This window comes from Clytia hemisphaerica, unplaced genomic scaffold (assembly GCF_902728285.1).
Source record: "Clytia hemisphaerica strain Z4C2 unplaced genomic scaffold, Clytia hemisphaerica genome assembly, whole genome shotgun sequence".
NCBI lineage: Eukaryota > Metazoa > Cnidaria > Hydrozoa > Leptothecata > Clytiidae > Clytia > Clytia hemisphaerica.
Window position 1 is genome coordinate 1,104,756 of NW_027104374.1, and position 14,972 is coordinate 1,119,727.

Here is a 14,972-nt window from a genome sequence, read left to right on the forward strand (position 1 = left end):
GTGAAAAAAGGTTGTACTTATAAACCAAAACAAAAGAAATCTGTTTATAAAGAAACCAGAACAAACACCTTCATTTAAGATATTTCTCCAAAAATAAGAGAGAAGAGGGGGTTTATTTTCAAATATTTATGCGGTCTATAAAGATGACGCGGTGACAATCAAATGAAGAAGACTAAGAAGAACATGAATTTACTTGAAATGAAAAATGGTTGATTTTTATGACTTGTTGACCATCACAGGAGTTTATATTCTTTTGCTTTTCACTGAAGGTGCTTGTTTACGATGGATTGGACGTTCAAGACTTTTGTGTTACTGGTTGGATTGGTTTGTAATATACATGGACATAGCGTTCGCATGAGAGGTAGGGTTGTCTACTGTATCAGACCCGAGAGAATTTTCTTCACAAAAAATAGAGATTTTAAACAAATCTTGACAGTTTGACTTGTTGAAGTCTTTGGCTTTAGCCCGGTCAGGGACTTCATGTGTCAAAATTTTCGAATGTTCCAAGCTTTAAATTGATTTTTTTTAAATTGAAAACGGTTCTTTTCGTGTCTCCGTTAAACTCAATTCGTCTGATGTCAAGAAATTGTATTTAATAAGGGGCATTTGGAATCGAACGCCAAACGTCTTGAAAATCGAGAACACAGTTACCATAAAAGCTGCAGATCAAATAGTGTAACAAATATCGGCTTCAGAAAACATTTTGAGAAAACATACCTAATTCATTATGTGTTCTCACTCTTCTCCCCACAAGATTGAATCAAATTTAGCCTCCGTACTTAGCTAGTCGTTTAGGTGCATTGAAGGTGTATAGAATATAGTGGTGTTTCTGTTGTTCACTTTCAGAGGATAAGTCATGTAGTTTATACCTCGGTTTCGACCGATACAATGGTGCACAACTTTTTGATGATTCGACAAGAAACAATAAAGCAACATTGGAAAATGGGGCAACAATTACAAAGACGGATGGCAGCTGTGGAATGTGTGTTCAACTTACAAACGGTGAAGTTGTTTTCAATGGAAAAGATTTCAAAGGTAAGATTGTTACACTGAAACCTCTACCAATCACACACTTACAATGGCTAATTTTACTCTTAAATACAGTGATTGATAAACTAAGAAAGTCGAAACAAATAAAATGTGTATTCTCACATCAATAGTACCGTAGTTGAACTGCAATGTAATCATATTAGATGTGGCAACCCAGACCACCATACGAGTATCCACCTTTTTACAGAAAAACACAATAGTGTAGTGAAAGGATATAGATCCTTAGCAGGTGGGCTGCTCCAGAAACTTAATTGAGGGGATGGATATGGATCAAATACAAAGGTAGATTAGCAGAGCCTATCATGGTATTTTTTCTCGGGGAAAAGTTCACCGTTAGCGGGGTCCATACTTCATCGAAGCTAAAAAACAACGCGCCCACCTAACAAACATCAAGCCCAAACAACATTGTGTGAACTTTTAAAGAACACTAATGTCCAATTCTGATAACAGGTTTACCGAAGGAAGGAATCACGATTGCATTAATGATCTATTTGGACAACACCATTGGATCACACGAAATCTTCCAAACAGTTGGTGATCATTCTGAGCATAACGAAGGTAAAGAGACTTTCGATGATATTTCTTGTTACACCCCGGTATCATTCGCATAAGCGAGTTTACGTATTCGAGATAAATCGAAGGAAACGGTATAAAGCAAAGTTGGCATGTCTCCAAAATCACCGTCTACTTTGCTCGACGACGGTAAAAACACCAAAATACAGCCGTCTGTTTAGGTGAGTAAGGCGATATAGAGCCGTACATCAATTAACGACTTTTTTTTGCGTCGACTTCACTTACCGTCGCCCTCGATATCCTCCGATACATAAACTTGCTATTATGAGCCCCTGAGAGGAAAAAAAGCAATGGGGGGAAACTTATACTGGACAAACAATGAAATCTTGAGGAATCTCTAATGAATTATTAGCATAAGAATTAGAAATCTCAGCATTTGAAATCTGAAAACAGATTAGGTAATCACTGGGTTACTGACACAGGGGTGTATTTTCTTTATGAGTAACCTGCGGTCACTAATTGCAGCCTTTATATTTTACACCGACAAAAAATAGCTCGAAATCCCAGATTTCGAGTTGAGGCTAATCATTTAGAAATCAGTAACATTATAACAGTTTTTCTATAATCTTTGGATTTTAAACATACATCAACGGCCCTGATAGCATGTATCTGCGTTCAACAAATTTCAAACGATTTTAAATACATCTGACTTGATCCGACTTTCAATTGCTTTTTCCTTTAAAGGTCAATATCACTTGGAAATCATTGACGGGAAAATCCGTTGGTTCCATCGAAACGAAAAAGGCGAAACTGTATTTTCGGTGGAAACAGTTCAAGGTGTAATCAAGCAGAAAACTTGGTATGAAGTTGGTGTGACATACAGTTCAGAAGGTGTCAGTAGAATCTTTTGTAATGGTGATTTGCTGAAAGAAGAGATTTCAGATAAAATGACTTTATCACAAGATTGGGGAGCATTTGCAGGTAAAATGAACAATCATCATTTTTAAATGTTAAACGCAGACTTCCTGAGGTTTTTCCATACAAATGAGCGTTTCATAAATACCATAAAGGTACAAAGGAGGATCTCTATTTAGTGAACTTTGACTATAACAACCATGTTTCTTTATATCCCTCAATCTTTTCGTCCGATCTAGAGATATATGAGAATTTCAACGCATAGTGGGCAATACTTCCCAAGCCCCCACACAAAAAGTCACCCAACCTAATTCAAAAATCTGAAAACTCTCAATCGCCCATGAATCTAGGCGGCACTGTACAACGTTTATATCTTCGATCAATATTATTTGTTAAGAAGTCAGCAATATTACACATTACATATAACATTCTTAAAAAAAAAAAGGTATTGGAAACTTCAAAGGTGACCGAGAGCTGAAAGGATACTTAGATGAATTTTACATCTTCAATCGAACACTGAATGCAACAGAGATTCAAGATATACATGAACATTGTAAAGGGTTAAAGTCTGCTAAAGTGATGGCAATGAGTTTTGAATCAATCAAAGGAAATGTAACGTATGACCAGTGTTACCAAGGAAATGATGGATATTTTACTGGTGAATTCATCAAAGGTGAGAAAGTGGTGTGAATCGAATGTTCTATTATCCCAACTGTTTTATTTGTCTAAAGCTAGAGTTCATACTGAATAGAAATTGTATTCAAAGATCCAATGATTTTATTCCCACCGGCTAAAGCATTTTAGCTTGGTCACTGAGACAAGGGTGTTACCTTGGATCCCTTTTTCTTCAAAATAACAGATAAGTTACTTTTCTTACCAAAAGATAGGTACAAACCATCCAATTAGAGAACGAATGGATTTTAATAATAAAATTCAATCAATCAGGCTAAAAGGGTAATAAATAAGCACCAAGTTATATTATTCCAATATTAGGAAACAATGGAACTTGTGGAAATGATGTTGGATTGCCATCATCTACCGAACAAAACCTCAATGTCATGTCGGTGAGAGGATCAAAGTTTCGTAATAAGCCAACAGATGCTTGCACCATATTGATGTGGACCAAACTTGAAGATAATAAAGGAGTTCATAAACTATTTTATACAACAGGTAAGTCATTTTCTCAGATTTTCTATCTATGAAAACGAGAATTGATGTTCAGAGAATGAGGCTCTTAGAAATGAGACGTTATTCCCACTTTGATGACACTGATGTGGAAAAATTGAGATTAGATAATTTCGAACAACTCTAAATGGTAAATGATTCAATAACCAAATCTACCTACTCAGCCAAAATACAATAAAAGATGACTAGGTAATGAAGTTTGTAGGTTCAGAGCTTTTTAACGACCTTTCACCTCCTTCTTCTTCTTGACATTAGGTGGTCATTCAATGCATACGCACGAGCAATATGATTTGAGCGTACACGATGGAGCACTGCATTGGATACACCGAAATGAATATGATCAACAAATATTCAATGTTCATACTGAACCCATCGTCGTTAAAGGTAATCATTCTTGTATTTCATTCAGAACTATGTTACCAACTTCCTTCTCTAAGTTTTAGTTCGGGAATATGCTCATGGGGCGAAAACACTACCATGTAGCGACTTAAAAAGATTTTTGTCACTTTCTACGAGATGTTTAAACTTTAAACTTTCTACAGGGTTCTCTATGAGTGTCTTTTTTAGGAAAATATCAAAGGGCGTTTGTCTCGTAGTCCATTTTAACTTGAAAAAAATCCATCGAACTTTCGCTGAAGTAAATTGTCAATCATTTTAACAATACCTTATCTGTAGGTGAATGGACGCACATTGCAGCCACTTATAATTCCACAAAACAAATCGCTGTTATTTACGTCAATGGTGAGATTAAAGAAGGGAAGAACGGTGTCGGTGCCCTCTCGGAGGACTGGGACGGAATAGCGGCATTCGGACAACATGGCGTCTCAAGTGGAATAAAAACTTTGGATTATTTGGATGAGATTGAAATGTATGACCGTGAATTGTCACCTTTGGAAATTCGACAAATATTCATGAAATGTAGCGACGTTCTCGTTTATGGTAAGTGCTATTCGTTCAATGCTATGTGTTCAAATAGCAATTCTTTTTAGGTTCTCTCTCAATTCAATTGACCAAAACAACAAGTATCAGCTCTTCATTTCTAACATTTTGCAAACATATTTTAACATTAATTCTCATTTACTTTTAACGATTAAATCATCCAGCCAGGTTCTATGAGAATTTTTTCCTTATGCTTTGTTTGGTATCACTAGGAATGCGAAGTACTATACCGTCAAAGAGGATAACTAGACCAACCTTCGTGCGAGTCAAAAGAGGTAATACTCAATCTGATACATTCGTGCTACTTAGTTTTACTGTTTGTTAGACTCTGTCTGCGGCAAGATATTATGTGCAATTATAGCAGCTGGAACTTAATTCAAGCACGTCTAGAATGTAAGAGCTAAGAAGCTGTACATTTCACCTCATTACACTCGTGATATTGCTGAACAGAGGGTCGTCGTTAAATTCATACATATTTATTAAAAAATTACAACCACTAGATCTTGAGCATCAAGCACAGTTAGTGTATATGACCTTCGATCGAATCGCTGGCGACAAAGTTTTTGATGATTCTGGATATGGCAATGTAGGCCATTTGATTGGAATGGCCAAACTTGCAAGAGATGTTGGAAAGTGTGGCCATGGATTACGATTCCAAGGAGGTAAGACTGGCTAAGGGCTCTGAGAAAAAAGGTTTTCATTTAATCAACAAAACAACTACCAGAAATTGGTTAACCGACAGTGAGTATGTTTTAGAATAAGAACACGAATTTATTAGAGGATTTATTATCAAACACTCTATGCTCATTTTAACAGGCAATCTTCTCCTTAATGGCCACCTCATGAAGAATATTCCCAAGAAAGGAATCACAATTGCATTATGGGTCTACATGGATACAGTTGCTGGGCAACAAGAGATTTTTCAAACAATTGATCCTAAAGCTTCGGTCAATAAACATGGCATGTATTATTTGGAAGCTGATGATGGCCACATGAGATGGTTTCATAGGAATGAGAAATCCGAGGTAGAAGACATTCTTTTTCCATTTCAAAAGTGACTGAGTATATCCAAAATTTTAAAATATTAAAAAGCAAACTGGTCTGTGTTTGAAATAAACTTCTTAATATTAGTATCATAAGGACGTTGTAATCGGGTCAAATACAAAGTCAATGCATTCCATTCTGATTGGGCTGTAAGAAAACTTGACCGAGCTAAGTTCAAACTCGATTCAGAAATCGATTCTCGCTCAAACATAGGTCCTGGTGTTTGCTAGGGTTGAAATCAGGCAAGGTACGTGATTTCCAATTTCTTGTCGATTGTCAGATTGTAGTTTTGTGACGTGACATTTATCACATAAGCACAACCTTTTTCTTAACTCCAATATTTCAGACGATCTTCAGTATTGAGATCAAAGAAAAGATCATTCAGCCAGAAGTCTGGATTCATATCGGAGTGACATATGATGTAGAGAGTAAAAAAGCCTGTTTCTACGCCAACGGTCACCTCATCCAATCAGATGAAGGGACTGGTGCCCTTTCAGGAGTAAGTTTCTTTGGAACCTCAGACGATTACAAGTAATTCTACATAACTCAAACCCTTTGTTAATGATGACTCCGTAACACATTTTCGTTTCTCCCATTCTCGCAATTTCCTAACGTTTCCTTATAAGCAACTCCCCGTTAATCAGAAATCTTTTTAAATCGAAGGACAAAGTGTTTGAAAGATTATGGGGGCTATAGACAAGATTCACAGATAAAGAATTACATCTGTTTTTCATCTCTTCTTTGTGTTTCCAGGACTGGGAAGGTCGTGTCAGCATTGGCAAGTTCTATGATACAGCTGAAAATGGAGATTACCTTGAGGGTCGATCGTTCCAAGGGATCCTTGATGAACTTTTCATATACAATAGAGCATTGTCTCAAATTGAAATTAGTCGGCTTAGCCAAATTTGTGATTTTCGTCGAGTAGATTTATACTACACTTTTGACAACATAAAAGGTGATAAACTATATGACCAATCAGGTCTAGCGAATTTTGGAAAAATTACCAAGACTTTGGACACAGTTCCAGGTTATTGTGGGAACGCGTTGAACTTCACTTCCGAGAGTTATATTGAATTGAGTGGGGATGAGTTTCGACAAAAACCAGCAAATGCGATTTCCATTGCTGTATGGATCCGTCTTAACACGAATAGGTAAGACTACTACTGTAAACAACGTCCCCGGTTGATATTTCTGTAAAACCGGGTCTAAGCATGACTTTTAAATTTCATTCCTCAGCAATGTTTTGTTGATTTAGTCAGCTTTCTATCATAATTTCAAATTTGTGCAAAAGGCAATCAGAATGATTAGAATTGCTCCGTCCAGAGGAGATTTTGCTGAAAATAATCACGGCATGGACTACAGAAAGAAAATCGTAATGTAATGCTAATGGTCCCAGATTTCAAAAAGGATGTACAGTGGGGTCTCCATAACTCGAACACGCACGGGGAATTGAAATTTGTTCGAGACTGATTTGTAGGGCACTGTAATCTCATGGGCCCCGGCGAGCCATTTTGAGTGAGTGGGCCAACATTTTAGAAAAAAATGTCGCCCACCATGGTTGGGCGACGAAGAAAATTTTTCACTTTTTACACCCCCAAAACACCTTAAACGATATCTATTTGGGGAGAATAATAGTTTTTGTGGTTTGATTTGGTCTTAAACCAGCTTAAAATAGTAACTTTTAAAAACGTATGACATGGTCTACCAAAAAGTGGAGGGGGCCATGGACCCCCGGCCCCCCCGTTGACGGGGCCCATGTAACTTAAGGGACAAGAAAACTTCAAAGTAATCAGACATTAGAGTAATAAAGGTTCGAGTTCTGAAGATTGCAGTGTATTTCAATTTCAGTGTTTTCAGAAAAACGAATAGATATTTAATAGGTCAACGTTTGAAAACGAAAGTAAAGGTTAGAAAAAGAAACAGAACCACTGTCGTGGGTTTGTGTATACGAATTTATGGCTTGGATTCACACTTGTGCCAATAACGGTTTTATTAGTAATATGGTAGGAACTTAACCTTGTTATATTATTTTTTAAGTGAATTAAGTGACGTGACAAGAGGCATGTATGAAATTTGATAACCGGATATTTAGGAATTAGAAAACCTTTGACAGGTTGAGAGAAAGCTGAGAGTGTATCAAGTGTCACCTGATGCGCAAACTCCTACAAAACCGCAAGTAGGTTAAGAAGCTCGGATCTGTTTGAGGATGCCAGAAGTCTATTAAGCCTGGAAACGTACGTGAGTATGTAGCTCTTGCATGGATTTTCAGATCACGTAGTCATAATTCCAAAATTAACTATTTGACAGATATCGTCATAAAAAGATAATTTAACTTCAAGCAAGAAACCATTACAAACAAAATGACTTCCGCAGTTTAAAAAAAGTACTGCAGATAATAAGTATTCAGTCGATATTTTGCCTTATTCAAGCCTACAATTCGATTATTTCTGTACTTTGAACTGGAATAATCGTCCCTTGAGAGACAAAAACCTTATATAATTCTGCATAATTTAAAGCCTTTTCTAATTCGAAAAAAAAGGCAAAAAGAAAATCGGAAATCACTTACTTCGACTCCTTTGTTGATGAAGTTGACGTTAGCAACCAAAAAACAATTTTGTCATTCCCTCTTAGCAACCAAAACAATGTGCCGGCATCTGTCTTATAATTATAATTTTCTTGCCAATGATTACGGTTGTGGTTTTATTCAATTTCCTGTTTCATTAATTAATAGCACTGGAAAAAAAAATGAAAGAAAATTGAGTCAAATGACAAAGGCGTTCTGTGGGAACATTTTGATTACTTTTGTGTCTTTCATCGTGGATTTGTCATTGTGTAATTATTCGAATAAACTCGTGATATTCATGACACATTGATTACAATATGGAGGCACGTCGGAAAAAACCCACTAGACCATGCTTACTCTAGAGATCTTCTTGGGATGTTTCAGTATAAAACGTTATGTTATTAATATAATGAATTCTACTTTATCTGTTAGGAAAAGAGGACAAAAAAAGTCCCTTCACCAAGTAGTATGTAAAGAGTAAATACATTCCAGATTCAAACATTTGTTAATGACTGTATTACAACATCTGATATACAGTAGAGTTTCTTTAAACATGAATCTTCATAACTCGAACAAGTTTTACAATCCCTTCAGTTAACAATGTCTACAAAACTTACCCCACAACTCGAACAAATTTGTGTTGTCCGTGCGTGTTCGAATTATTGCGACTCCACTGTATTTAATAAAGTGACTGAAATATTTTTTCATTTTTTTTAGGGATCGACACCAGCTTTTCAACACAATCGGAAGTCGCTCGTTGCACAAGCATGATCAGTACGATTTCTCAGTCATCAATGGTCAAATTAAATGGTTTCATCGTGATCACTTAGGGAAAATCGTATTCGACATCGATACTTTTGCTGTAGTGAAACCAAGACAATGGGTACACTTAATAGCGACTTATGATTCGCAAGAGAATAAAGCACAAGTATACTTAGATGGACATTTGGTGAAAGAAATAGACGGTACTGGCTATTTGTCACAAGATTGGGGCCATTTTGCCGGTATCGGAAAACACTATTATGAGAATAGATATTTTTCAGGAGCTATTGATGAGTTGATGATGTTTAATTATGCATTACCATTTGATGAGGTTGGGTATGTTTATAAAAAACAATGTGCTGTAAAATAAAAGAAGAAGTAGTGAACAGGTGATGAGTGCCGAAAGAGTCATTTCAATGGAGCATTTGTTTTACGGAGCTAGCTTTCAAAGAGGAAATAAAATAAAAGAGAGCAAAAGACAAATCGTACTGATATTCCCGATTAAAAGTTTTACATATTGTGAGTACCAAATTAGCATATGAGATTCTGGAAATACCGCCATATCAGCTTCTATGGCATACATGACAAAAGAGAATGGAGACGCGAAAGAATATGGCAGTGCACAAACAATACAGGAATGTTTTAAGTTTGGCGGTGACGATGGTTCATCAAGATTGAGCCGTAATATCATTTCAATGTGTTCACAATATTTTTTCAAATTCTGAAACCAAAGAATAATTTGTTTGGTGTTCAAATAAATATTACTAACAAACAATTTGAATAAACAATTAATAAGCTAAAAAAATGTTTTGTAAATTACATTATGAAAAAAACAAAAAAAACACTAACAAACAATAAAATATGACGTCGTCAAACTAAAAGTCGGAAGGTTCTTGTTTGGTTAATCTGTTTACTAGAAGGCCTAAGGGATACCAGGAAAGATCTATTGAAAATCCAGGCATCTCTATTTCTAGAGCATATGCAGATCATATAGGAAATCGTGACATTTCTTTGTAGCGGATCGGCTTCAGACATTTGCTCATCTTATTTAGGAGCTCACTTGTGAGATTTCCTGTTAAAGGATTAAAGGAGAAAGAAAATAGGAGAAAAGGTTTCAGATTACTTCCTCTCGTTTGAGTGCTATTTATGAAAACAAAAACAGTTATTTTCGTCTTGTCCGAGCTCGTACTCATTTCTAAGGATACGTTTTCATAATGACCCGGGCCGTCACGGGGCGATTAAAAACACGAGAGTTGACCCTTATACGTTGCTGACTTTATTGTGTTCATAATCCCTGAAGGTAGTTTTTAAAACCCGACCAAGCCATACATTTTGATCGGAGTTTTTAGTGGTACCACTTCTCAATGTGGGTGTAAATTGCACCGAGAGCACTAGATTTCTTTTCATTAAAAACTATTAATGTAGCACCATTGTTGTAAGCACTGCACTGGTTTCTTTCCGGGTACCGCTTTTCTAAAAACTCATATCAAAGATAGCGTTTATAAAGGTCAGTGGTCAGTGCCACTCAACAACACTCAGTATCACAGATTGTTAAACCTACAGCAGAGTAACCAACCGACTTAAATATTAAATTTACCAACCAAAAAAAATAATTATACACCATATCAATATTATCCGAATATACAAAAAAATATGTACATGAAACAATAAATTTATATTATATTATTCATTAAATGTGGACATAGACAATAACTAACCCTCAAAAGGACATATAAGGAATTCTACACCACAAGTTTCACTTTTAACTCTAACAAGGTTTTTATGATTAAGGTAGACTTGAATTGCCGAAGGTAGTGGAAGCAGTATTGTCCAAGTCTAAGCTCTAAGTTCTTAAACAGTACTTTAAATCAACAAAAACATACGTGTGCATTCACTTTAATGCTATTAAAGAATTATTACGTACATCGTCTAAAATGATTTCGATAGCTCTCAAGTACAATACGAGAAAAAGTGTTTTAAGCTAAAAAGAATGGTGCTAATGTTGCATTGATTTCAATATGCCTATCTAAGTATTGAAACTATACTAAATTCAAAAACTGAATTCTTGAATGCACAAATCATAAGTCATAACAATTGACTGAAATTTTGAACTATCTAAAATACTGTAAAAATAATTGAGAAAAAAACACAAACCACTGAAGGCCTGGCGAAGGGACAGTAATATAATTAAAGTATTCTAGAAGAAGATGTAGCAACAAAAATAAGAAAGAAATAAGTGGTACAAGAACAATTCTATAGGATGTCAAGACGAATGATAAAGTGAAAAAAGACCTAAATCCCTCCAAAAGCACCCAGCTTTATTTGATCAATCAAATGATGTTTCAAGTTAAATTATTATTTGAGCAATTCTAATATAGGCCTTGGGAAGACCAAAAATGAATTTTCAAAAGAAAATGACACTTTACTAAAAAACATCTTAAACCAGATGACCCGGCTAGATCAAAGACCATTCTAAAAATGCTGAAAATCTAACCTAAACCCATCACATAGCTAACTAATACACTACGAAAAAGTGAAATAATGTGAAAATGTATATCTAGTTAAAAATCTAAATTTAAGCATTGGAAAAATTCAACAGAAACTATCATCATTGTTTAAAATGCTTTAGAAAAATTAACATAGACCTATCTAAGGATAAATTGAATTGGGAATTTTTGAAATTGAAAAATTGAAATAAATTGCTTGAAAAATTAAATAAATTGCTTGAAAAATTGCACTACCTAGGAAAATAATTTAACAGAATCGAGTATGGTACAAAACAAACCATTAAGTTTTAAAATGCAATAGCATCTTTAGGCTGGGTTTCCAGTAGTGCCACAGAAAATCTTTCCATGGCTTTTAGTAAGAAATCGACCTTTCTTTATTTGACATTTCTCAAATAAAAGTGTAGTTCTTGCCTGAATCAAGCTAAAAACTTTGAATCTGTTTTTCCTGGCCAACATTAACAAAATGGACGAGAAAAAGTCAATTAAAACGGATAAGCTTGGCTAAAACACTTAATTCAATGTATCCTGGAAAGAATTTCCCTGACTTCTTCTAAAGCAGCCTATTCTCTAGTAGATGTTTTCTCACCACTGGGAACCCAGACTTCGCCATTCTTGCTCTATCTGATAGAACTTGGTGTTATAAGAAGGATGTATGAGTGGAAACTTACATAAAGCTTCCTGAAAGAAATCGAGATGCACAAATTCAAAAGGATCACTTTCGTTTCTTGCGACGTCGAATGCTTGAAGCATGTTCGGAATCGTATAGTTTATTTTTGATATCGACCGGCATGTCCCTCATCGGGATTTCAACGTGAGAATGTTTACGTTTTCGAAATTCATTGCTGTCACACCAGAATGAAGAGCGAGGGAATCTAAAAATAAAGATGATCTTACTGGTTAAAGAGGGTGTTCAGGTTTAGAAAAGCTCGCACGTTTCTTTCCAGCTAAGGGAGTCAAAATTTATATTTGGACAAACGAACTACTTATTACTACACTTTCCACTACAATACTTTTTGGAAACATAACTATATTAGGTATTCAGAGGTATTTAATAAAAAATAAATTGAGCTCAATTGAAGACATAAAATCCCTATAGTTAGTTACAAGGTGAAAGACTGATTCACGACTTACAAACAATAGATTGTTTGAAAACTGTCATTTTAAGTGATGATGGACATGAAGAGGTGTGAAAGAAACAACACATTGGAAATGAATGCAAAAACAATATGCGCAAGAATACCATTAAAGTCTAACTCACAAATTATTGAGTGAAGGGGTCAATAACATTTCGGTTATACCATTACTGCCGGACCTCCTTCCTATCACCTAAGGAAAAAAATGGAGCCAAGGTAACAAAAATAATACAATTTCAATCTCCTGGTTTTTCAGGAAAACAATACTCACTTAGAATTAGAAGCATAATAGAGCATCGAAAATATCTCTCAAGTTAATTCTTATCATAATGAACAAAAAAAAAACACATACATTTTACCTCTCTTAACTGTAACAATTAACAATTAATTCTGGCAATACAAAAAAGTTTGAATTACCTCTCTACAGTACGCTACCAAATCTCATAAGGAATATTCTAAATACACTTACCTTGTGGTCAATACGAAAAGCTTTATCTAAATATCCAGAATTAGTAGAGGGATCAAAGGTGGATTTTTGAATCTTCTTTTTCACATAATTGTATGTCTTGGTCGTGAACGTATGATGATCTGAGAACATAAAAATATGCAAAAAGTGAATTTCATGACGTCAACAATCTCTCAGGCAGAGTTGAGTAGTATCGCAAAAAACAAACAGTAATTAAATAAGAAACAGATGGCACTGTTCCAGGAGACATTATTTTGATTGCCTATTGCGATTTATTTTGTAAAACGAGAACAAACAATAATAAAGCGAAATTCCATCTTTATGAGAAATGCTTCGGACTTACTTTCACGAAAATCTGTATGTTTGCCAACTGATACGTTTGGTATTGAGGCGTTGTCAAAAATGATCTCTTCACCCAGACTGCTGCTACCACTACTACAAAATGTACCACTACTTGATTCTGAACAAGTACTCAAAGTTGCACTTAATTGTCTTTTAGTTTTATTTAATTCTTCCTTCCTAGCTGCTTCATGTGTTAAGACACAAGCACGTCTAACGCGACTTTCATTAAAATGTGTTGGGACATGTCTTGCTAGTCCATTCTGTGTACTAAATGTCATATCACAACCAAGAATAACACATTTAAATGGCTTCAAATCGCAATGACGTAAAACATGCTTTGATAGCCATTTAAAAGAACACGATTGATTCAAAAACTTGCAATCTCTCCACATACAACTACAGTTGTCACTTTCCTCACAACTAACCAAGTGAGATGATTCAACATGGTCTGTAAGGTCTTCTGCATTAATAAATGAAAGCCTACAATCGCCCCATTCACAATTTACTCTAGATTGAGGATTGTTGTTTAACACAGGAATATTCAGCTTTTTTGTATCTAATCTAATGTCTATTGGTTCATTGAACATATTTGTCATCCTATCCACTAATGGTTTGTCGATTTCAATGTCCCTTTTCTTCATGTTGTGGATATACTGAAGGCGCTGAGAAGATCTAAGGACATATTCTTTCGGCTTATCATCTTCAGGATCATTTATGTTCTTTTTTCGATGATTATTCTTCTCTACTCTTGGTTTGGAACGTTCATTTTTTATTGGTGACAAATGAGTTTGTCTCTTGCAAGACTGATTTAAACATCCTCCATTGATTTGAGCTGTTTTATTAACTCTTTTGAACCCGTTAGGACATTTGCATGATATCTGTTCTTTTCCCTTAGTCAATTTCCTCATGATCTTCTCATTTGATGGAACTATAATATTGGAAGCTTTGACATCATCAGCTTTCCTTGTTTTGTTATTCTTAGCTATACGATGCAAGTCTCTAATCTGATGACCGTTAATGAAGTTAATAACTTTCGCAGGGTCAGATAGTGATTCCGTACTGCATTTCACTTTGGAGCCTTTATTCACCTTGGAGATTTGTTGAATCAATGCCTTCTTACATCCATTCGATTTGTAGAAATGCTTTTGGTAGCCGTTCAACTCATTCTCCAACATGATTTATTTGTAGGTATATTATGTCATTGGCAATCAGCATTATCTAATGCTGAAAAAGGATAATTTTTGTCTTATTAAAATTGCTATAAAATTTTGCCTACAAGAGGTATTTCTATTCCTGGACATTTTGTCCAAACACTGATATCCCTCCTTTAATTTTAGCTACCTTTTCTTATTTATTTATCAAGCTTATTTATTATCACAAAGTGTGTACAATTATTTATTATTACAAAGTGTGCGCAATTTATACTTCCTCCATGGAAAAAAAGATTTCTTGGTAAAACAGTGACACTTTAAATTAGATACCCAATTCTTGAAGAACCAATCCTGGTCAAGAGATCTTTTACCGTCTGCATTGTCTCTGTTTATCTCAAGATT

General features: G+C 35.2%; 2 protein-coding genes across 2 annotated transcripts; one reads left to right on the forward strand and one right to left on the reverse strand.

Moving 5' to 3' along the window:
• Positions 1 to 9,848, forward strand: LOC136818794 (uncharacterized). The gene is made up of 14 exons (XM_067075030.1): positions 1 to 361; positions 847 to 1,035; positions 1,501 to 1,608; positions 2,308 to 2,544; positions 2,924 to 3,151; positions 3,472 to 3,648; positions 3,919 to 4,047; positions 4,339 to 4,602; positions 4,815 to 4,877; positions 5,103 to 5,264; positions 5,419 to 5,627; positions 5,993 to 6,145; positions 6,400 to 6,797; positions 8,927 to 9,848. The coding sequence occupies exons 1-14, from the start codon at positions 283 to 285 to the stop codon at positions 9,339 to 9,341; spliced, it is 2,811 nt and encodes a 936-aa protein (XP_066931131.1). The 5' UTR covers positions 1 to 282; the 3' UTR covers positions 9,342 to 9,848.
• Positions 9,849 to 12,099: 2,251 nt separating this feature from the next.
• On the reverse strand, positions 12,100 to 14,645 carry LOC136818795 (uncharacterized). Its single transcript, XM_067075031.1, has 4 exons — positions 13,421 to 14,645; positions 13,081 to 13,199; positions 12,737 to 12,804; positions 12,100 to 12,350 (listed from the first exon to the last, which is right to left on the reverse strand). Exons 1-4 carry the CDS (start codon positions 14,592 to 14,594, stop codon positions 12,191 to 12,193), a joined length of 1,521 nt encoding a protein of 506 aa, XP_066931132.1. The 5' UTR covers positions 14,595 to 14,645; the 3' UTR covers positions 12,100 to 12,190.
• Between the last annotated feature and the right edge of the window lie 327 nt (positions 14,646 to 14,972).